The sequence below is a fragment of the Helicoverpa armigera genome, chromosome 13, assembly GCF_030705265.1.
Source record: "Helicoverpa armigera isolate CAAS_96S chromosome 13, ASM3070526v1, whole genome shotgun sequence".
Taxonomy (NCBI): Eukaryota; Metazoa; Arthropoda; class Insecta; order Lepidoptera; family Noctuidae; genus Helicoverpa; species Helicoverpa armigera.
Genome location: NC_087132.1, coordinates 5,663,623 through 5,686,762, shown reverse-complemented (window position 1 = coordinate 5,686,762; position 23,140 = coordinate 5,663,623). Strand labels below are relative to the sequence as shown.

The window sequence follows — 23,140 nt, the reverse complement described above, 5'->3', positions numbered from 1 at the left end:
CAATTAATAATATAGGGCATTATTTGAACCAAACATGGATAACAACAGCTACAATAATACGGTATTAATTACTTAATGCTAAGACACGTTTTAATTACTTTTATTAAATTGCAGGTTCACCTCCACTAACTGGATCCGGGACAGTGAAAATCGTGGTTCAGGATGTAAATGACAATAGCCCTGATTTTGAAAGACAAAGTTATAGAACAAACGTGAAAGAAAATTTACCAGCTGGAACTGTGATTCTTAGTCCTAAAGCTACAGACAAAGATGTTGGCAATAATGCGAAAATAAGATACAGCCTTTTGGGTGACAAATCTGAAAGATTTCAAATCGACTCTGCAACAGGTGTTATTTCAACAAATGCCACGTTAGACCGGGAAGACTGGGATGTTTATTACCTGATTATAATGGCGCAAGATTCGTCAACTACTGATCCAAGAACTGCTACAGCTAATCTCACAATAATAGTAGAGGACGAAAACGATAATACACCGACATTTGCACATCCAGTATACGAAGCTCATATATCCGATCGAACCGTCAAAGGTGATTTCGTTTTTGGAGTTAAAGCCAGCGATAACGATATTGGACTAAACAAAAAGATTGTTTATGATTTAAAAGGCGAACATCAAAATTTGTTCACAATTAATAGAGAAACCGGAGTTATCAAAGCCAATGAAAACCTTATGAAGTTTAAGGATAAAAGTGGATCTACTTTCAACTTGCTCATAATAGCGACAGACAGCGGGGAAATTCCAAAACAAAGTACAGCTGAGTTGATTCTAATACCCAAATCAGTCAAGAATTTCCCGAAATTTACAGTAACAAATAAATTAACTTTTACATTCTCCGAAGACACACCGGAGGGAGTTTTGGTAACAAGATTGTCAGCTACATCTCCAAAAAAGGGTCCAACAGGCTTACTGCAATATGGCATTGCCGGTGGAAATGTTGGAGACGCTTTGAGAGTAGAACCTATGAGCGGTGAAGTCTTTATTACTGGAAAAGGGCTCGACTATGAAACAATGCCTTTGTATGAAGTTTGGTTTGAAGTAAGAGATTCTGATAACCCTCCACTAAAATCATTTATTGAAATCGAAATTAAAGTAACAGATGCAAATGACAATCCTCCAGTTATTGAAAATGCTTTATACAATGCAACTGTATTAGAAGAAGAATACCCACCACAACTGGTCATTAAAATAGATGCACATGATGATGATTCTAATGAAAACGGCAGAATATCTTTTAAACTGCTCAATGACTGCGATGAAACTTTTAGAATAGACCCTGAAATCGGAGAAATTTATACCAACATAGCTTTGGATAGAGAGTCGATTCCGTTTTATGAACTGATTGTAGAGGCTGTGGATCATGGAGTACCTCAACTCACAGGGACATCGACAGTTATTGTAACCGTGCTAGATAAAAATGATAACCCACCAAGATTCACGCGGTTGTTTAGTGTCAATGTAACAGAAAATGCGGAAATTGGATCATTCGTCATAAGGGTTACAAGTTCTGATCTGGACACTGGACCAAACGCGAACGCAACGTACACTTTTGTCGAAAATCCAGGTCAAAAGTTTATTATTGACCCTATAAGTGGAAACGTTACAGTTGCAAGGCCTCTTGATAGAGAATTACAAGATGAGTACATTCTGAAAGTAGCTGCAACTGATGGAGCTTGGCGTTCTGAAACACCGTTGACAATCACAATACAAGATCAAAATGATAATGCCCCTGAATTTGAATATTCATATTACAGCTTCAACTTTCCGGAGTTGCAACAGAAAAATAGTTTTGTTGGTCAGGTCATTGCTACTGATAGGGACAAACAAGGTCCTAACTCAATAATATCATACTCATTACAACAGCCATCTGACTTATTTTCTATTGATCCTGCTACCGGAGAAATTCTTAGTAAATTCAAGATGAATTATAAAAGAACCTCGATCAATTCATCACCTGAAAACACTTATTCTGTTGTCGTTGTAGCTACTGACAATGGAAAACCTCCTATGTCATCTGAGTGCTTAGTGACAATAAATGTAGTTGATGCTAACAATAATGCACCGAAGTTCAAAGATCATGAAAAGTTTGTACCTGTACCCAAAGATGCCACGTCAGGAGAAAGAATCATAAAACTAACTGCTGAAGATAATATGGACTTTGGTATAAATGCAGAAGTAGAATATTATGTATCAGGTGGTAACGGCACTGCATACTTGACCATAGACAAAAGAAGTGGCTGGATTATCGTGAGCAAACAATTCTACTACCTTGGCCAATACTACGAACTAAAAATAAAAGCTGTAGATCGTGGTGTTCCTCCACAATCTGATGAAACCACTGTGATATTCGTTGTGACAGGTGAAAATATGCACAGCCCTAAATTCACAGCTCTAAGTTATCAGGTAATTGTACCTGAAAACGAACCAGTAGGCGCATCAATTCTTACTGTAAGAGCAAGTGACGAAGATGAAGGCCCTAATGGGATTGTCCGATATTCCATCTCATCTGGAAATGCTGGAGAAGAATTCCAAATTCATCCGATATCCGGAGCCATCAGTATATTGCGTCCACTTGATTTCGATACTATCCAAGAGTACAGACTAAATATTACAGCAAAGGATCTTGGCTTCAAGTCAAAAGAAGCTATTGCCACACTTACAATAATATTGACTGACATCAATGACAACTCTCCTCAATTCAACCAAACAAGATATACTGCGTATTTACCAGAAAACTCTCCTGTCAACAGTTTTATATACAAAGTAACAGCTGTTGATATTGATTCTCCGAAAAACGCAATCATCAAATACTTTATCAACAATGACATGGCTTCGTTATTCCACATAGATGTCAACACTGGAGAAATATTTTCTAAAGAAGTATTCGATTATGAAGAAAAACGCGTTTACACTTTAGAGATTAGAGCTGAAAATCCTGACTCAATTATGCGTAATACTACTGAAGTAATAGTTTACATAACAGGTGTAAATGAATACTATCCCAAATTTAAACAACCCGTATTTCATTTTGATGTATCAGAATCTGCAGAAGTCGGTGCTAACGTTGGTGTTATTCAAGCTACGGACCAAGATAGTGGAGATGATGGAATAATATACTACTTATTCGTGGGCTCAAGCAATGACAAGGGCTTCAGTATTAATTCCCAAACAGGCGTGATTCGAGTAGCACGGTATTTAGACAGAGAAACTCAAAACCGAGTCGTATTAACAGTTCTAGCGAAAAATTCTGGTGGAATACGCGGAAATGATACTGATGAGGCACAAGTTATCATATCTATTCAAGATGGCAATGATCCACCTGAATTTTTACGCCACTATTACGAGGCTACAGTTTCCGAAGGTGCAAGCATTGGACAGGAAGTCATTCAAGTTAAAGCAGTAGACAAAGATGTACGCCCGCAAAATAACCAATTTAGCTTCTCCATAATAGGAGGAAATACTAATCAGGATTTCAAAATAGATCCTCAAACTGGAGAAATTGAGGTTGTACGACAATTAGATAGAGAAACTTTACCTATGTACACACTTATAGTTGGTGCCATTGATACTGGAGTGCCACCACAAACTGGTACAGCTACTGTGAAAATAACTTTGTCAGATATAAATGACAATGGACCCATATTTGATACTGCAAGTTTCGAGGGATCTGTTTACGAGAACGAACCACCGAATACTAGCATTGCAACGCTTTCTGCTAAAGATCCTGATTTACCTCCGAATGGAGCTCCTTTCTCATATGCTGTTGTTGGAGGAAGACATCAAAGTTATGTAAGGGTTCACAAGCATACGGGCGTACTAGTGACGACAAAGAAAATAGATAGAGAATTGACACCCACCCTTGAAGTTGTCATACAAATAGAAGATAGCGGCAATCCGGTTATGAAATCAAATTATACAATATTTATTAAAGTATTAGACAGGAACGATAATCCACCAACTCCGAGATCAGCTCACGTTATAGTCTTTGCTTTTAATAATAAAGTGCCTCGTGGTAAGATTGCTGACGTGAAACCAAACGACCCAGACATCACAGGAGATTACAGATGTAAGATTATCAAGGAATCTACATCGGAAAACACGCTATCACTTCTTAGTATTAGATCTGGTTGCAACCTATACACCAACGCTGTTAAACCAGGACAAGGATATTCGTTTTCAGTATCAGGAAATGATGGCGTGCATAGAGATGTCATATCTTCAATAAGCGTGGAATATTTTTCATTTGATAATAATACTGTTGAACAATCCAACACATTGAGAATATTGAATATGACAGCGTCAGACTTTTTAACTCATTACTACCGGAGTTTACTAGAAATTCTAAAAGAAGGGCTGAAAAGTAAAGAAAGTATTTACTTGTACAGCATCAATGAAGTCGACGGACACTTAGATTTGACGATAGCCACTAAAGGTAATCACTCAATTTGGAAAAGAGAAATGACCGAAAAATATTTAAAAGCTAAAGAGTTTCAAATAACAAAGTTATTAAAAAGCCAAATAATTGTAGCCTACTTCCCGTGCGCTTCTCAACAATGCAAAAATGATGGCCTTTGTACAGATTCGATACGAGTATTAGATGATACCAAAATTATTGAGAGCCCGTCTCTTATATTATCATCGCCTTTTGTTAGACACGAATACACTTGTCACTGTACGGACGGTTTCATAGGAGGCAATTGTGAAAAGCGCCAAGATCCGTGTTCACCAAATCCTTGTCGTTTTGGTGGAATATGTCGAAAACAAGGTCACGATTTCACATGCACTTGTCCAGCTCGCAGAGATGGTAAAACTTGTGAGATGGAAAGAGACGATGTGTGTAGCAGTAATCCATGTAAGAATGGTGGTTCATGTAAAGAAAGCGCTGACAGAAACTCATTCTTTTGCCTATGTCGCCCTGGATATCGTGGTAATCATTGTGAAGCATTAGTTGATTCGTGTCGTCCAAATCCCTGTATGCATGGAGGAATATGCATTAGTTTGAAGCCAGGATATAAATGTAGCTGTACAAATGGACGCTATGGAACACACTGTGAAAGTACAACATTCGGATTTGGTGAACTATCTTACATGCAATTCCCATCTCTTGATGCATCTACCAACGATATAACAGTAATATTCGCTACTACGAAACCCGATGCTTTACTGCTGTATAATTACGGCGGGCAGACTGGTGGAAGATCAGATTTTATAGCCATTGAGCTGTTGGGAGGAAAGCCAGTATTTTCATTTGGTGGCGCTAGAACATCGATTACTTCAGTCGCCATAATGAATCCTAAAACCAACTTGGCTGATGGTAGCTGGTACAAACTCACGGCGACCAGAAATGGTCGAGTGATTTCACTGAGTATAGCGTCTTGTACTGATCATGGAGACGTCTGTACTGAATGCGACCCTGGTGACGATTCATGCTACGATGATGATACTGGACAAGCTGGGTATTTAGAAAATTTTTATTATTTGTACATTTTTTTATTAGTCTTCTCCTTAAGTTATAATAATCTTTCTTTGTCCCAATTTTCATTATGATAAAACATTAGGGTAAAATAATGACACTAAACATTCTACATTTTTGTATTTTCAGAACCTTGAACTTTAACAACGAACCTTTACTCATCGGTGGCCTACACAAAGCAGACCCAGTACTGGAACGCCCCGGACAAATACATTCTGATGATTTCGTGGGATGTATGCACAGTATAACCATCAACGGCCGATTGCTGAACCTAACTAACCCCATAAAGGCACGAGGCGTGGAACCAAAGTGCGAACGGTCTGAGAAAGGCGCCTGTTTCAAGAAAGATGTCTGTGGATCAGGAGAATGTTTGGATAGGTGGAAGGCTAATTTGTGCAAGTGCAAAGGTGGGTTAATATCTTCTGATTGTGGACTTTCACTGCAATCAATTTCAGTTGCTGAAAATGGATTTGTAACTTACACGATATCAGAAAAACACAGAAGAATGCAATTATTAGAGACCTTTTATGGAGGGAACACCGGGTGGGCGAAGAAAAATAGCAAAACATCAGGCAAAGTAATACCTAAAGTTAACAGCCCAGCGAAAAGTTTGTCATTCTTTTTTAGGACACACAGAAAAGATGGTGTCCTATTTTATTCAGCAACTGATAAATATTACACTGTGATCGAACTTTTGGAAGGAAAGGTCTGTTACACATCAAAACAGAATACTGTTGTAAATATGAGTCAATCAGAGCAAAATGACGTGTCCGACGGAAACTGGCATAACATTACTTTGGTGTCAGTCGGAAGAAGTATTCGCCTGCTTGTTGATGACAAAAATGTCGGAGAAGAACTTGATGCCGCTGGAGTACACGACTTTTTAGATCCATATTTGACTGTCATATCGATTGGAGGAGTTAAACATGAATGGATAACTACATCAAGCCAAAACAAATTTGAGGGATGCTTGGCTAATTTCTCAATAAACAATGAAATTCAACCATTCAGTGGCAATGGCAGCATATTCAAAGAGACAGTCCACAGAGGCAAAATATTAAACGGATGTCACAGTGCCTTTGGTGTCGGTGCAGCTCAAAACCATCCACTACGCATTGGCATAACACTTGTAATTGTGTTCTTCGTCATTTTATTAGTCGCAATCTCTGTCTCAATCATCTTTTATAGACTTCGTAAGCAGAAAAAAGAAAAAGGTAATGGATCTGCAACAAAAGGTAATATTGTGCACTCCAAGCAGAACGGAGGCCCTGCTATGTTAAACGCACCAAATCTTATAGCTGGCACAAATGACAGCCTAATGAACAGAAATCTCCACAATAATGATACCAGTCTCAATAGCTATATGTCAGAGAATGCAGATATAACACGCAATGTCGGCCACATCGTTGGTCCCGAACTACTTTCAAAAAAATACAAAGATAGAGAAATAATGAACATCGATCCACCAAGACCACAGAGACCTGACATCATAGAGCGTGAAGTTGTTGGGAAGAGTCCGGCTCTCCGTGAAGACCACCACCCACCTCCACCGCCATCAACAAATACCTCCCACCATACTCATGACCACCCAAGTGGTATGGATTTAAATTCTGAAGTACCCGAACACTACGATCTAGAAAACGCGAGCTCAATAGCGCCTTCTGACATAGACATTGTTTATCATTACAAAGGATTCCGAGAGGCAGCAGGTGTTAGAAAATACAAAGCTACTCCACCGCCGATTGCAGGCTACCACCATAAACATCAAACTCCTCAGCATCGTCACTCACCGCATCATCCCAGTGGTTATCCATCACGCGTACCGCAGGCAGCCCAGCCGCCGCCGCAGCCAAGACAACATCAAACAACACCATTAGCACGTTTATCTCCAAGCAGCGAATTGAGTCAGCAGCCTCGAATCTTAACTCTTCATGATATTTCTGGGAAACCGCTGCAGAGTGCTCTATTAGCAACAACATCAAGTTCTGGGGGCGTTGGCAAAGATGCCTTGCATAGTAACAGCGAAAGAAGTTTGAACAGCCCTGTCATGTCACAACTGAGTGGGCAAAGCTCATCAGCTGGCAGAAAAACCCCCAGCGCCCCTCCACAAGTTCCGCAAGTAGTGTCTGTTGGCTCAGGTGCAGTAGGGCTCACAGCTGAGGAAATAGAGAGAATGAATGCAAGGCAACGGACTTCTAGTTTAGTGTCCACATTAGATGCAGTTTCAAGTTCAAGCGAAGCCCCTCGGGGTGGAGGAGTTGGTCACCATATGTCACACAGACATCACTCACCGCCAGACGATAACAGAAGTTCCACAGGCTCAGACGATGAAAGTGGGAACGATAGTTTTACTTGCTCAGAAATAGAATATGACAATAATAGTATAAATGCCGATAAGCTAGAAGATGTTAGACGACAAAATGTTAGTAGTGGAAGCAATCCTAAAAAGCCTATTCTGCCACCACCGTATGAAAGTTTTGATTCATCATTCCGGGGGTCACTAAGCACTCTAGTCGCATCTGATGATGATCTGGCCCCGCACGTTAGCTCAGCACTGTACCGACAGGCAAATGGTTCCCCCGCTTCAGCCGCACTCGGCTGGGGCCCGGCTGCACTCGATCTATTCAACTGGGGACCAAATTTTGAAAGTATGATTGATGTATTTAAGGACATAGCTGAATTACCCGACTCTGTGAATGGGAGAATGTCTTCCTCGCTAAGACTGCAGAACGGCACTCCAAAGCCGTCAGAAGAATACGTTTAATGTGTTAGGATACTTAGAATGTAAATAGTAATAAATATAGTTTTATATTTTGTAAAATAATTGTTGTGATCTTGTATCAAGGTCTCTATACTTCTTGCCATATATTGTTTATATGTTTTCATATTAAATGCCTATGTGGTGGATACATTGTGTATAAGTTAAATAATAAAAAACGTGAATAATAAACATAATTTGGTATGAACTATTCTGAAGGTTTTATACAAAATGTATTCACAACATACATGTGTGGTTTATAACAGGCGGTGTTGTTCATCGTCAATTGAAGCTAGTAATCTTAATCTAACATTGGGATATTCACTATCCACAAAGTTTTGACAATCGGGCCCGTGGACACCTGTATCATAATACCTATAAATTACAGCTTCAACGTGTTAAACCTCGGTGTAAATAAAGTTTGTAAATAGGATACATATAAATATCTGAAATAAACAATGTGTATGTAAATATTGTGTAACAGTGAATTATTTTAAGGTCAAACTTTAATGCAAAATTGTTGAAGCTCTGACTGAATTGGTAAATCATTGTGTATCCGTCTCGTGTACATAATATAAATACGCTTATTTAATGGTATCGACGAATCCATGTGATAATAATGTTTGTACTCATTTCTTTTTTTAAATGTTCAGTGTCAGTTTTACTTTAAGACGGAAAATGAATGTAAGTCAGAGCCTTCGTTCCCGTTATCGATTGTATCGCCATATTATTTAGTAAAGTGCCAAATGACTTTATATAATTTTAAATAACTGACTGATTTCATAAATAAAATATAATTTAAATTCATTTATTTTATTTCTTCAACCTTCCTAACAACATGAGAGCATCAACACTCATCGTGTGATCTGACTCAGTAACCTGTATAGAGGTGCACACAAGGAAATACATAAGGAAATACAAAAACTGTACATAAGGAAGTACATAGGGGAGTACATAGAGTGTACATACGGAAATACATACGGGAGTTCATAAAGTGTACATAAGGAAAAACAGGGAGTTCATAAAGTGAACATAAAGTAATACATAGGGGTGCACATAGAGTGTAAATAGGTGAGTTCATAGAGTGTACATAAGGAAATACATAGGATAGTTCATTGATAAAATTCTCTCACTATCCCCGTGTAAAATCGGCTATATTTTACCCGGGTACGGGAAGTCTGAGGTGAAACACATTTGCGGTCAAATGATAAATGTCAAGATTTTGGGTGTTTTTTCTTTCAGGAACTACAGACCCGATATGAAAAATTCTTTCAGTTTTAAGTTTTATCAAGAAGGCTACTTTTTTTCGGGTAGGTACACGGAGAACATATCTTCTGGACTCGTGCCAAATCGTGGGCAGAAGCTACTTTATAAATAAAACAATAATATTACTACGTTGCCTAAAAACTGTTGAAGATTAGAAGTAGTTTTCGTGGATTTCATTATCAAATACATAATAACAGGTATTTACCCACAGGTACATAAAATCCATTAGTGCTGCCAAAAAACACTGTTCCTTCATATGAGTCTACATATGTAGTGATTTGTATAACACACTTTATCGTAAGCTAGGTCGTATACCAATATTACTCGTACATGGTATTTGACAAACCCGTAAAATTGATTTAAATGTACTCAACAAAAACATGATGGATTTCTGTATATCAAATACCAGGAGGTGCAAAATTGTTTGCAGTATGAAGGATTGTGGTAAAACATTTCTTCTATTTTGTCACTCATGCTTCATACTTCAAGGATGTTGTTTGTAGTTCATCTGTCAGCCATATTCAAGCCATGGCCTCACTGATTCACGAGTATTGCCAACTTCGCATATACACTGGCGGAAGGCGGTAACACTTATTTCCACACTTTTACCATCTTATTTTGACCATCTTAGAGATTGTTCCAAAAATCCTTCCTCTAGAAATTAGATCACAAAAGGATTATTCCTTTCAAATTTCAAGTCTCCACGTCCAGCGATGCAGGCTGTGCAGCGATGTGCTTTGAGCTGTCAGTGAGTCAGGACAAAGAATTATCAGGATATCAAAATCATCAAAGGATATTAAGAAGAGGTTTTGTGGTCTTTATATATTGGTTTTAATTGGTCTTCTAGGCAGGAGCTGGATGCGAGTAGCCGAAAATCGATCTCAGTGGCGTGCACTTGGAGAGGCCTATGTCCAGCAGTGGACTGCGATAGGCTGATGATGATGATGATGATGATGATGAGGTCTTCGTGACTGGATTATATTACTGGCTTCTTAAAGGTTTAGAGTGGCGTATCTAGCCATCTCTACCCTTTTGTTACTTTATAACATTCTTGAATAACCATGCACATTTGGTAGAATTTTCATCTGTACTTAATTACAATTATATAAATACAACCTCGGTAAAACGTTTTTGCTGAGTTGCTGAGTCGAGTAAAAATCCGAGTCCCCGCTAGGATACCACGTGCCCCAATAACTCCGCTGTATCCTCCGTGCTTGGTGCCAACTCTCCTATCCCTCGCTTGCGTAAATTACTTAATAGCTGCAGTGATCTGGTTGACCTATACGCTGACTCACTTATCAAACTCAAAAGAACTCGATTTTAAAAAAATATTAGTTACTCCTTTTTTATTACTTAATTGATCTCAATTTTTATTTTTATTTTTTTTATTATAATTAATTTTGTAATTAGTAAATTTTAATTTAATTGGTAATGTTTAATTTAATTTCAATTTTCACATTGTCGAATTTATATGTATTATTATTTTGACATAATCTTAACTTTAACTTAATAGTCTAACGCATGCTGTGCTTACCTTTAAGAGATTGTTACACAAGTATTGTATTATGATGTTTGTATTTAATAATTGTATGGTGTAAACGATTGTTGGTGAGCCAAAAAAATAAAATAAAATGAAACCTGCAGATTTTGCACTACTGCTTTAATACCAGCGGTAAACCTTTAGTGATAAGCCTATGCGAGTTCTTAATTATAAAGACTGGTTTCATTTGTGCAAAAAGTTAGAAAAACGAAGGAATTATCCACAGTTTTCTTTATCGTAGTCAGGTGTTTGGTCGGTTATGTGTAGGTAAAGTTTTTCGTGTATGGTGCACTGCACAAGACCTATATTAATGTGTCACTGAGCCCTTAAACTTATCACAGACTATCTATCTATCTATGTTATCGTTGGAATGGTTTTCAAAGTTTTGTTTTTTAACTTAATTTCCATATGTAAGTACATAATAATTTTGTTTAATGATCAGCCTTTAGATTGTTATCGAGACATTATAAGAGCAAGAAAAGATATTAGTGTTATTGTTATAGGTTTAACAAGATCAACTATACTAGGTTTCAACTGCATTTCACCGCCGATGGTGTGTCCAAATGTAAATATAACGTTCTGGCTGTATACAAGGTGAGTCATTAAAGATATTTCCTTTTTTCGTTCAGTATAGTTTCATTATTATCAGCAAAATATTTTGTGGGATTTAACTTTTTTTAACACAAGTACAGAAATGGAAATCCGTCTATGTATAGACGATCTGATAAATGATCAACAAAATAACAATTATTGTTTCACCTTTATGTCCAGAGAAAATGAAGATAAACCACACCAACTACAGGTTGTGGACTCGAATTCCATTAAAACAGCTCCTTGGGTTCCTGACGCACCGATCAAGGTTCTGATCCATGGCTATACAGGTCATAAGGATTTTTCACCCAACACAGAAATAAGACCAGGTAATTTATCATAGCGTAAGAGATATTGCAGAATGCAACACTAGATTAGCGAAAAACATAGTTGATTAGTATTTCTTAAAACTTACTTAATATCTTTACACTTAAATCATCCTTTCAGCCTACATGAAATGCTGCAACTTTAATATAATATCAGTGGACTACAGCCCACTAGCCCGAGAAGAATGCTACATAGAAGCGGCTCGTAACACTGAGTTGGTAGGCATATGCACCGCCCAACTGATCGATCAACTAGTCCAGAGACATGGCTTCGACCTTTCGCGGTTCCACATTATAGGATTCAGCCTCGGCGGACAAGCGGCTGGCTTCATAGGCGGATATGTCACATCTGGAAAGTTGAACAGACTCACTGGTAAATTATCAGAAATTGATTTAATTTAAATGTGTTCTCCTGCGGTAATATTTAACAAAAACATTGAGCAATAAGGCCTTGACGTATATTAAAGTTTACAAGTTCTTTTCATGCGACCTGTGCGCTAACCTTCCACAGGCGCTGGAGGTAAGTCTTGATAAGGATACGCAAACGCTGATTTTTTGAGAGTGGAATACCTAATATACTAAGGATAAGTTAAATATTTTGCAGGACTAGATCCTGCAATGCCATTGTTTGTCACTTTTAACAAGAACAGGAAACTAGACAAAGGAGACGCAAAATTTGTGGATGTTCTTCATACGAATGCTCTGAACAAGGGAAAGTTGGAAGCGAGCGGCCATGTCGACTTTTATGCCAATGGGGGAATCACACAGCCTGGCTGCAAAGATACCGACGAACAAAGTAAAAATTATCTTCGCTTTTCGATAGGTATTCTTAGTAATACGAGAGAAAAATATGTATAGATAAATTCACAAGACTTAGTGATTATTCTAAGACAAACCATGAAATATACGAATAAGTATAGCATTTCATCAGGATGTGCTTCCACTATCACTTATTTTTAGAATACTTTTTTTTTGTAAAGAGTTTCTTATCAGTTCTGTTGTATACTATACATTTTTACAACATTTTCCCGTATTTTTTTCATTACTGTGTTGAACAAAAAAAAATGTTCCCTTTTTTGATATTCCTCAGGCAAATCAAGTTGTAACCACGCCAGAGCGCCGCAGTACTATGCAGAGTCTATAATTACTGACGTAGGGTTTTATGGAACCAACTGCTACTCGTGGATCAGCTACATGATCGGCTTGTGCGGTTTGTTCCAGTCTACCGACGAGGTGATATACGGTGAATATGTTCCTAAAAAGTAAGTATTTAGATCGAATTAATAATTGTTTACATGCCCAACTAGTTTTTATATTTATTTTTGATAATTGAACAAAATCAGCGCAGTTCTCGTAGGAAAATTAACTTTGCATTTCTGCTGGCATTGTTAGCCACTGAACGCCTGGAACATGCGCGATAGTGTTTTGTTAGGGCATTTTGCCACTTGGCGGCTAATGGCTAACTTCAAGAAGGCAAAGTTGATTACCGCGAACTGTATGTTTACCTACTCAAAGCGTAGATATTCATTCAAGTAAGTAACGGTTCCAGGGTCCCGTCAAAGTCAAAGGTTCATATAGAGCTATTACAGGTGCGTAAGACACTCACAAGAACTACTACACTAACACTAACTCGCATATTTGAAGTCCAACCTTCATGCTGCATTCGACCAATGATGGGTATCTATTATTATATTCATGTTACATAATATGCAAGGATTAGTTTCAATATTTTTGTTTCACATTTTAAAGTCATGTTAATCTTTGTTTCAGTGCACGCGGGTTATATTTCTTCAGTACAAACTCGGAGTCGCCTTATGCGCAAGGAAGCAATCAGAAGAGTGGAAGAAAATGTTTAAATAACTTCAAGCAAGTAATTAAACGGTAGTAGAATTAACACTGGTTTTTTTTTCCTCAAGGTTGTTCTTATTAGGTTTTCTTTAAGTAATATTATAAAATAGGTGTACATTTCTGCAACAAAATTAAATTATCAATTCGACAATGTCATCCTTATTAGGTAGGTAATATGTTCAAAGTGAAAATATTTTTCAAACGAAAAAAATATATAAGTACGTACATAAGTGTACCAACTGAAATTGTCTTTAATTTAAATAGCTGACTGGTTTCAAAAATAAGACATAATTTGAATTTATTTCTTTTACTATCATCATTTTTGTAACAATCATCATGTACACTAGCTAGGGTGAATCATAAGGAAATATAATTGTTATGCATAATGAGTAATGTTATCATTATTACGTAGATTGAATTTTCCTACACGGAAGGACATGAAGGACGGTAGGGCGTGGTGCCTAATCACGATAAAGAAATAAACACTTGCTTACTATAATAAGGCTATATAGGTACTGATATACACTTCCCATCTTAAATAGTAAGAGTTAGTAGTTAAAAAATTGTAATTAAAGTTGTTTTGTAATATATAAAAGCAACTGCCACAAACTAACGCAAAAAGTGGAGAAATATAAATAGATTAGTAATCGAATGCTCTTCATTTGCTCAATCTGTGAATGATCTAAGAGAAACCTGAATTTTGAATCAAATAAAGTCATTGAACCAGCAAACTGAAATTATATACAAGATCTGTGAATGCCGCTGAAATATACATTAACTTAAATAATAAGCTCAAAATAACTTTCTACTACCTTTATTACATTTTTATTCTGATGTAGGAAATGTTCAAATAAATAGTAATGAGGATGTTTACTGATGTAGATGCGAACTCAAACAACACTTAAACCCAAAACAAGAGTGCCCTTAATTTATTATCAGCGCAGTTTTCCACAGTAATTAGGTATAAAGAAAACACAGCAAAATACACCAAACGCAGATAACATGATAATGCACGCTTGTTCCCTTACGACAATTTCAATGTCATTTACATAATAATTTGGAACAATAGAGCGGTGGAGCTGTCTTTCAGTTAAATTTTTTCACATAATTCAGATGACCAGATCACTTTGTTTTCTTCTAATATGGTGTTTTTTGAAGCTTGATTTAAAATTAGCCAGCCTTATGAGACAACCAAACAAAAACCCACATCCTAAGACAGGACTAAGTTACCTTTAATTAGAGTAATGTAACAAAAAACATTTAGCGTGACATACATATTAGTAGAGTTCATTCACCTCAATTGTATATGTATCTGAAAACCTGAAACTTGTCATAATATATTATGATAAACTTAATTTAAATTCGTATCTTACAATAAATTTTGTTTCAAGACGTGTCTATGTAGAAAACGAATTAATTCAACATTTCTTCTTATACCTGGTAAAAGTGTATAACCTGGTTAAGTCATTATAAATTATTATTTATCAATCAAATTGCTGGGTTTAGGCGCTAGCAATTAAGTGATAAGCCTATGCTAGTTTATAAGTATACAGTCTAGTTTCATTTGCGTACAAAATTAGCTTAATTTTCAATGGGAATTATCCACAGTTTTCTTTATTCTAATCAGCTGTTTGGTCGGTTATGCGTAAAGTTTGGCGCTTCAGTACAGTTTACTGCACAAGGTCTATATATATGTGTCAGTGAGCCCTTAAACATAGTTCGAGAATTGTTATCGTTAAAATGGTTTTCATAGTTTGGCTTTTTTACCTAATTTCAATATGTAAGTACATAATAATGTTGTAATGTAATCATTTGGGAAAAGTTTTCTTAGCTCTTTTCAAATTGAATTGATTTAAATCTCTTGGTCAGTGGCCATCAAGCGAAATTTAAACTCAGTTTTATATTTAATAATATGTACTTCAATTAATTGTTCGAAAAATATTACGTACAATATGAGTGTTAATAAACATTTTGGAAGCTAAAATGGGAACATAAATTCAGTAGATACTTGTTTACTCGCAAAACATGGACAAAATATAGCCTACGTCACTCGCGGATAGTGTAGCCTCCCAATAGTGTAAGAATTTCCAAATCGGTGGTGTAGTCATATTATAAAAATCATATTTTTAGTTATACAGGGTTACTGGTAAGTAGACCGCATCCTTTCAGGAGGTGATAGTATAGGTCAATACGGACAAATTTGACCCCGGGATACACTGGGCAAAAGTTGACCCGTTTCAAGATAATCGAATTTCAAGATCTTTTCTTTACAAGTCGTCTAGGTACACGAATACATTTTTATCATTAGTTAAAAGTCTCGTTTTTGCGGATTTTTGTGTGTTTTGTGCCTTTTTGGATAGCTAGATAGATGTAGATGTTTTTTAAGTATTCTGCACAAAAAAATGAAGAGTAATATTTTTGAGAAAATAACTACTAAAAAAGTAATTACTGTTCGCTATAATTTCCTCTGTGATTTGTACAGTTTTATGGTTTGTTATTATGAAGTGATTCATCTTCTATCCAAAAACACACAAAAATCCACAAAAACGAGACTTTTGACTAATAATGAAAATTTATACGTGTACCTAGACGACTGATCTTGAAATTCGATTATCTTGAAACGGGTCAACTTTTGCCCAGTGTATCCCAGGATCAAATTTGTCCGTATTGACCTATACTATCACCTCTTGAAAGGATGCGGTCTACTTACCAGTAACCCTGTATACTACTAACAAACATATTTAATTAAAGAAATTCATCGCCTACCTGAAAATGAATTATATCCAACTATAAAGTGAAACTGTAAATAACTGTAAAGTGCTTAAATTATATGCAAAGTAAGAACTGCCAATCGCGAATAAATGCTATAGTTATTATTATTGATAATGTACAATGGAATGTATTAAAAGGACACAGTCATTAAAAACTGAGAGGTTAGAAAAGAGACATTAATATTAATATTATTCTTACATAGGTTTAATAAGATCAAGTACAGCATTATTCGACTGTATTGCACCACCAATGGAGTGTCCAAATGAAAACATAACGTTCTGGCTGTATACAAGGTAAGTCATTAGTTTTATTTTTAGGGTTCCGTACCTCAAAAGGAAAAAACGGAACCCTTATAGGATCACTTTGTTGTCCGTCTGTCTGTCTGTCTGTCTGTCTGTCTGTCTGTCAAGACCCTTTATCTCAAGAACGCGTGGACGTATCGAGCTGAAATTCACATGAAGTACTCAGGTCTATTGTCCCTTTAAGCTGTGAATAAATGAAAATATCAAACTTCTAAACCAAGCCAATCAAAAGATACAGCCGATTATGTCGATATTTTCAACAAATTTTCTACACTCGCAGAGGAATCAAAACCTACAGGATACTTCCCGTAAACTCAGAGTCTTGAAATTTGGCATGAAGCATTGTCATATAATGCAAATATAGGAAAAATTACGAAAATCTCATTTTTTTAGCTATATAATGTAAAAAAAAATATTTTAATAAAATGAAACTTACTACCTTATTTCTCACGAACGAATAAAGGTATCAAATTGAAATTCATACCAAATACCTAGGCCTATTGCCCCTTTAGACAGTGAAAAAATCAAACATCTAAGTTAACGCGATCAAAAGATACAGCAGATATACCGACACCTTAGACGAATTTCCGTCACACGCTAGGGAATCAAAACCTACAAGGTACTTCCCGTGAACTCAGAATCTTGAAATTCGGCAAGAAGCAACGTTATATAGTACAGATAAAGGAAAAATTGCGAAAATGATAAATTTGAAGTTACATAAAATATTAAAATATTATCAAATCAAATCAAATATTTTCCTCATTTCAATGGGGAATTTAAACGACCAAGTTTGACGGATTTCAGAAATCATTTCTTTGTAGTAAAAGAGTATACTCGCCGTTTATTTCCATTGTCATCAGGTCAGGATCTGATGATGGAAATCCTGAGAAATCGAGGGCAACTATCAGAAATTATAGGCATGCATAGGATTAAAACTTGATTCTCAGATGTATGTCTGGTGATATTATCAAACAGTGAAGGTTTAGAGCTTTCTTGATGATGGAGACGTGAGAAAGTCGAGAGAACTCCTCAACGGTATGATTTAGTAACGTCGTGTTTGGGCTTATACTATTCGTATTGACGAGAACTTTTCACAAAAATTAAAAATAAAAACTTTTGACAAAAAAAAAAACAACTTCTAAAAACAACAAGAAAACTGTTTATATGCATCGGTCTAGATCTCGGTGGTAAAATAAATATAGATGCATCCTCTAGACACCGACTTCTAGACCGATGCACCTAACATCTTTTTAATTTATTTCTTGGTTTTGTTTTCTTGTTGCTTTTTTATATGTTTGAAGTTGGATTTGTTTGTAAAATGCTACAAAATAAAATAAAGCCGACTTTATAAAACAAAGAAAGGGACAGAATTACACTTTTGTCAAGGCTCTAGAAACATAAAGCCAGCAGCCCCGAATCCTACTCTCTAGCAGTCGTTGTTACAATTCGACAGTTACAAGTCGTCAGGCAGTTTCGAAAAAAACCTGAAACTGGGGCTCGTTAGGTGATTAATCCCTCAAAAATAAAAGATCCCATTAGTACTGAATTCTCATCACCTAAAATAAAATAAGCTCCAACACAAGGTTACGTTATAAATTGTAAAGGAGTTCCCATAACTATATCTGATCTTTGTCAAAACCTATCTATGTGAAAAGTTGCGGTTGGCGCGAGACTCGCTTTTTATCTATACAGGATTTGTACGGAACCCTCGGTGCGCGAGTCCGACTCGCACTTGGCCGGTTTATTTTTTCATTATATAGGAGTTTCATTACAAAATATTTTGTGATATTCGACTATTTTTTAAAACAGTTTATAAGTAAATAATTCTAATGCTTCAGAAATCCAGAAATACAACAGTGTAAAATAATAAATATCGTGTCACATTTTTGTGTAGAGAAAATGAAGATAATCCACACCAAATGTTCGCTATGGACGCGGATTCCATAAAGTCAGCCCCATGGGTTCCTGACGCACCGATTAAGGTCCTGATCCACGGCTATACAGGACATAAGGATTTTTCACCCAACCCAGAAATAAGACCAGGTAATGTAAGACTTCATAGCGTAAGAGATATTACATAATAAACCCGTGCAACACTAACTATGGTAAGTGACACGTAATTAGGGATGAGCCTGAGCGAGCAATAGGGACGATAGCTCGGCAGTGTTATTGTCAATTAAAAGTTAGTTCCTGATTAATTGCTTGCGAAACTGGTTAACTTTAATAAAAGCCATATAATAATTATTTTTTCCAAATAAATATTAAATTAAATAGTGAAACGGGATTCTTAAAAAAAACTTCAAGTCACCTGGCATAGTGGTGCTACATTTGCCTAACCACATTGGTGACGGCTTCCAGTCTTACCGAATGCAGCGGAATACCAGTATTTTACATGGTATATCCCTTGCTAAGTCTGGTAAGATTTCCCTTGGTAGGGTATAATTTAAATGTCAATTCAAGCCAACATATTCATCCTTTCAGTTTACATGAAATGCTGCGACTACAACATAATAACGGTGGACTACAACCCGATAGCCCGAGAACCTTGCTACATAGAAGCGGCTCGTAACACTGAGTTGGTAGGCATGTGCACCGCCCAACTGATCGACCAACTAGTCCAACAACATGGCTTCAATCTGTCGCAGTTCCATATTATAGGCTTCAGTCTTGGCGGACAAACGGCTGGCTTCATAGGCGATTATGTCAAATCTGGGAAGTTGGATAGAATTACTGGTTTGTTAACAATTAATTTAGTTCAATTAAAAGTACATATTGCGCAAAAAATCGCGAATTCTATGACTAACATATCATTATAATACCTATAGCTATTAACCCCTGATAAAATGTTTACAATTTAGCTGTAGTAAGCGACAGTTTTCCGAAACTCTCCGTAGGCGCTATAGCCATTGCTTGACTATGCTTACGGTTTTAAATATTTACAGCATGTTAACATTTTAAATGAGTTAAGGTAAACAAGTTTATTAATCACATTTTTCAGGACTAGATCCTGCAATGCCATTGTTTGTCACCACCGACAACAACAAGAAATTAGACAAAGGAGACGCTAAATTTGTAGACGTTCTTCATACGAATGCTCTGGAGAAGGGAAAATTGGAAGCCAGCGGACATATTGACTTCTATGCTAATGGGGGAATCACACAGCCTGGCTGCAAAGCTACTAAAAATCAAAGTAAGTTATTTTTCTTAAATAAAACTACTTTTACGGATTTTTTCGCGGTTATATAAATATTATTTAATACCAACGTTTCGGGTTCTTTACATTACAGTACAGGAAGACCATAGACCCGCGATAAAATCCGTTAAAGCCCGATAAAGTAGTTTTATTTAAATGTCTAAACTCGCGTAAGTGTCACAAATCAAACATAAGTTCTTTGCTGTTCAACTTTGTTTAAGATACTCTTTGCTATGTGATAACGCAGGCTCGCGGTTAACATAAATATTTATTTGTTATTCCTCAGCAAAATCAGGCTGTAACCACGCCAGAGCGCCGCAGTACTATGCAGAGTCCATAATTACTGACGTAGGGTTTTATGGAACCAAGTGCTACTCCTGGATCATCTACATGATCGGCTGGTGCGAGATGTTCAACTCTAAGGACGAAGTCATTTTCGGTGAATATGTGCCTCAAAAGTAAGTTTCACACGTTATACTAATATGATATATTATACAGTATGGAAGAAGAAAACATGCTGCCCCGACCCCAAATAGAATTGTAATAGTGGTAGGAGGATTGTCACACAATCCTACCTGTAGCTGCTTACTCAAAGCGATTGAAGCAATATATTTTTCGAGCAAAAATAAACCAATCAAATTATTCCTGTCATTCATTTTAGATACAAAATAATAAAAAATACACTAATTCCTTTTTGTGCACAATTCAATAGCATTGCCAGCAATTTGCTACGTTTAGTGCAGGCACCGAAACACTTCCATACTTTCACTAGAGAACAGTTTACCTTTGCTTCAGACTTACTTCCTTCTAGTGCCGATCTCATAGTAATTACCTATTGCATAGAGTCATTGAAAACTTTTTCGCTCTCTTTTTATCTTTGATTTTCGTGGACTCGGAAAATAAATGTATTTTCAACATATTTTAATTTCATCAAAATTAATCGTCTACTTACTATATTTTATATACTATTATTTTATTCATGCTAGTTATGCGAGGAGTGATTTCAATATTTTTGTACCAAATTTTGAAATCTTGTTTCCCTTTATTTCAGTGCCAACGGGTTATATTTCTTCAGTACCAACTCGGAGCCGCCGTATGCGCGAGGTACCAACCAGAAGAGCAGAAGAAGAAGAAGTTCTAATTATTTCAAGCGAGGAATTAAATGGTTGTAGAATTAAACTATGTGTTTTCGTTTTATCGAAGCTATTCTTATTAGATTTTCCTTACATTTTATAAATAGTACAACAAAAATATAAAGTTACATAATATAGCAGCTTGGTGTTAGGCGAAATGGTATCTAATTTATCCAAATGTCAAGCATAATTTATTCAACCTAATTTCAAGTTTTCAAGAACGTGCACTTGAAAGTATAATGCAAACTTCTTAGGTTGTTCACAGCGAGGTAACGAGCGCAGTCAGTTCCGACTTCCGTATTTCATGGATCTTGATAACCTTATACTTATCCAATCTATTGTTTACGTAAGTTTACATCAAAATTCATTTTAACTGTATGTAATTACAAGCCGGTCTATGCATTGCCTAATATGAGCTCTCAACCGGTACTACCCGTAGTGCTCCACATAAAAACGGATGCATAACAGATGCCATACAGTACAAACTTACCTTGAATTGCATATAAAGTAGTTTGAACCAAATTATGAATATCCAAATTATTTATCGTAAGTCCTACTTTGCATCTATGTCGTAATCTTTTTTTCACTCAACAGGTATTCTAGAAAGATCTTAACTTCGAATTTATTTATAGAATTATTTATCAGCTAAACTTGTTTTACTGTGGATTGCAAAAAAGTTATTTTTGGTGACATTTACGATTACGGTGCAATGTGGCATTAAAATATTTGAGAAATCGACCTCGTCATTGTACAAGCTCTATAATCAAGCAACAAAGTTACTATCAAAGCATTTATATAGAATCGAGTATCTAAGCACTTGATACCAGGATGCTGTCAAACTTCAACCTGCATTTAAATATTTCCAAAGCGATGTACCGGACAAGCCAGTTGCTGATAATGACGGAGCACACTGGCGGACATTCATGCCGGCTTTCCCCACATCCTCGTGGCTATCCTCGATTGTTGGCTGTTGCGAAACCGCGCAGCATTCATGTTGCATCCATGGCCTTATTTGTCCGCCATCCGCAAATTAGGCAACGCCCGGGTTACGTTGCGCGACTGTGCTCGGGGCCTTATAGTTATTGCCTTAAGTATAAACTTGATATGTCGAAAGCTCTCCACTTCGAAGATACGATAAAGTTGAGGTAAATGGCATTTAACGGTAAGTCTCCAAGTGAGTCGTCATAATATTTGTATTTTTCCGGATAAAGGGATCGAAAAGATGAAAAGTTCTCACGCTTTGATAAGTATTTAATAACAAAAGATCTGAATAGTATCTGTCTTGGTTCAGATAAGATATTTTTCTTTATATCCAAAACATTCAATTCATAGGTGCTTCTAAGGGCCGAGAAATTATTACACTATGCTACACTGAATGGAACCTCATTGCTACCAACAGTCATTATAACAAATGAATAAAACCGCACTTAATTAATACAAATGTAAAACAAAATAAATCAACACGAAACACCTGCATCTTAAGACACGATTGCACTCGATTGCAATTATCGATATGAAACAAAATAAGTATCGCTCGGATTGCCGACATCCATAGATATGCAACATCTCGATCTGCTGACATCCGATACTCGATATTCATAGACGAGTAGGTATATCGCTAACCCACGGTAATATCATAGTGATGCAACGTGCAATAGGTTCACAGGTTACCATGTCAGTTCATGCCTTGGAATAATGCCTATTGTAAGCCTGCACGTTGGTTAATACGGCTCATCTTTATATGCATAAACGTTTCCTAATTGTTCAATGAATAATAACACTTGACAATGTAATTATACAACTAATACATACTAGAAAACAATGAACTTGAGTTAAATTATAACATTCATAATTCACCGAATAATAACTTTTTATATTATAGAGCTAAAGAGTTTGTTGGTTTGCTTGTGCGTCCTATTCT

The 23,140-nt window shown here is 36.4% G+C and overlaps 3 protein-coding genes across 3 annotated transcripts in view; all 3 read left to right on the top strand.

The window, feature by feature from the left end:
• The window catches only part of LOC110371604 (cadherin-related tumor suppressor), a 98,327-nt gene extending 89,276 nt beyond the window's left edge, over nt 1-9,051 (top strand). The window contains exons 8-9 of the mRNA XM_021327932.3: nt 115-5,473; nt 5,620-9,051. Of these exons, the coding sequence (XP_021183607.3) occupies nt 115-5,473; nt 5,620-8,254 (7,994 nt within the window). The 3' untranslated portion in view covers nt 8,255-9,051. The remainder of the gene's footprint in view (nt 1-114; nt 5,474-5,619) is intronic.
• Nucleotides 9,052-10,994: 1,943 nt separating this feature from the next.
• Nucleotides 10,995-13,936, top strand: LOC110371577 (pancreatic lipase-related protein 3). Its single transcript, XM_064037693.1, has 6 exons — nt 10,995-11,648; nt 11,826-11,974; nt 12,093-12,344; nt 12,576-12,767; nt 13,062-13,233; nt 13,742-13,936. Exons 1-6 carry the CDS (start codon nt 11,425-11,427, stop codon nt 13,854-13,856), a joined length of 1,104 nt encoding a protein of 367 aa, XP_063893763.1. The 5' UTR covers nt 10,995-11,424; the 3' UTR covers nt 13,857-13,936.
• Nucleotides 13,937-15,251: 1,315 nt separating this feature from the next.
• Nucleotides 15,252-20,570, top strand: LOC110371576 (pancreatic triacylglycerol lipase). The gene is made up of 6 exons (XM_021327895.3): nt 15,252-15,599; nt 16,794-16,884; nt 18,788-18,936; nt 19,375-19,626; nt 19,892-20,083; nt 20,373-20,570. Exons 1-6 carry the CDS (start codon nt 15,560-15,562, stop codon nt 20,546-20,548), a joined length of 900 nt encoding a protein of 299 aa, XP_021183570.3. The 5' UTR covers nt 15,252-15,559; the 3' UTR covers nt 20,549-20,570.
• Nucleotides 20,571-23,140: the final 2,570 nt, after the last annotated feature.

Bases quoted from the DNA above. Each gene is read 5' to 3' on its own strand.
- LOC110371577 (XM_064037693.1), top strand. From the start codon at position 11,425: ATGGTTTTCAAAGTTTTGTTTTTTAACTTAATTTCCATATGTAAGTAC. The intron at 11,975-12,092 runs GTAATTTATCAT...TCATCCTTTCAG, and splicing joins CAACACAGAAATAAGACCAG to CCTACATGAAATGCTGCAAC. The intron at 12,345-12,575 runs GTAAATTATCAG...AATATTTTGCAG, and splicing joins AAAGTTGAACAGACTCACTG to GACTAGATCCTGCAATGCCA.
- LOC110371576 (XM_021327895.3), top strand. From the start codon at position 15,560: ATGGTTTTCATAGTTTGGCTTTTTTACCTAATTTCAATAT. The intron at 16,885-18,787 runs GTAAGTCATTAG...ATTTTTGTGTAG, and splicing joins ACGTTCTGGCTGTATACAAG to AGAAAATGAAGATAATCCAC. The intron at 19,627-19,891 runs GTTTGTTAACAA...CACATTTTTCAG, and splicing joins GAAGTTGGATAGAATTACTG to GACTAGATCCTGCAATGCCA.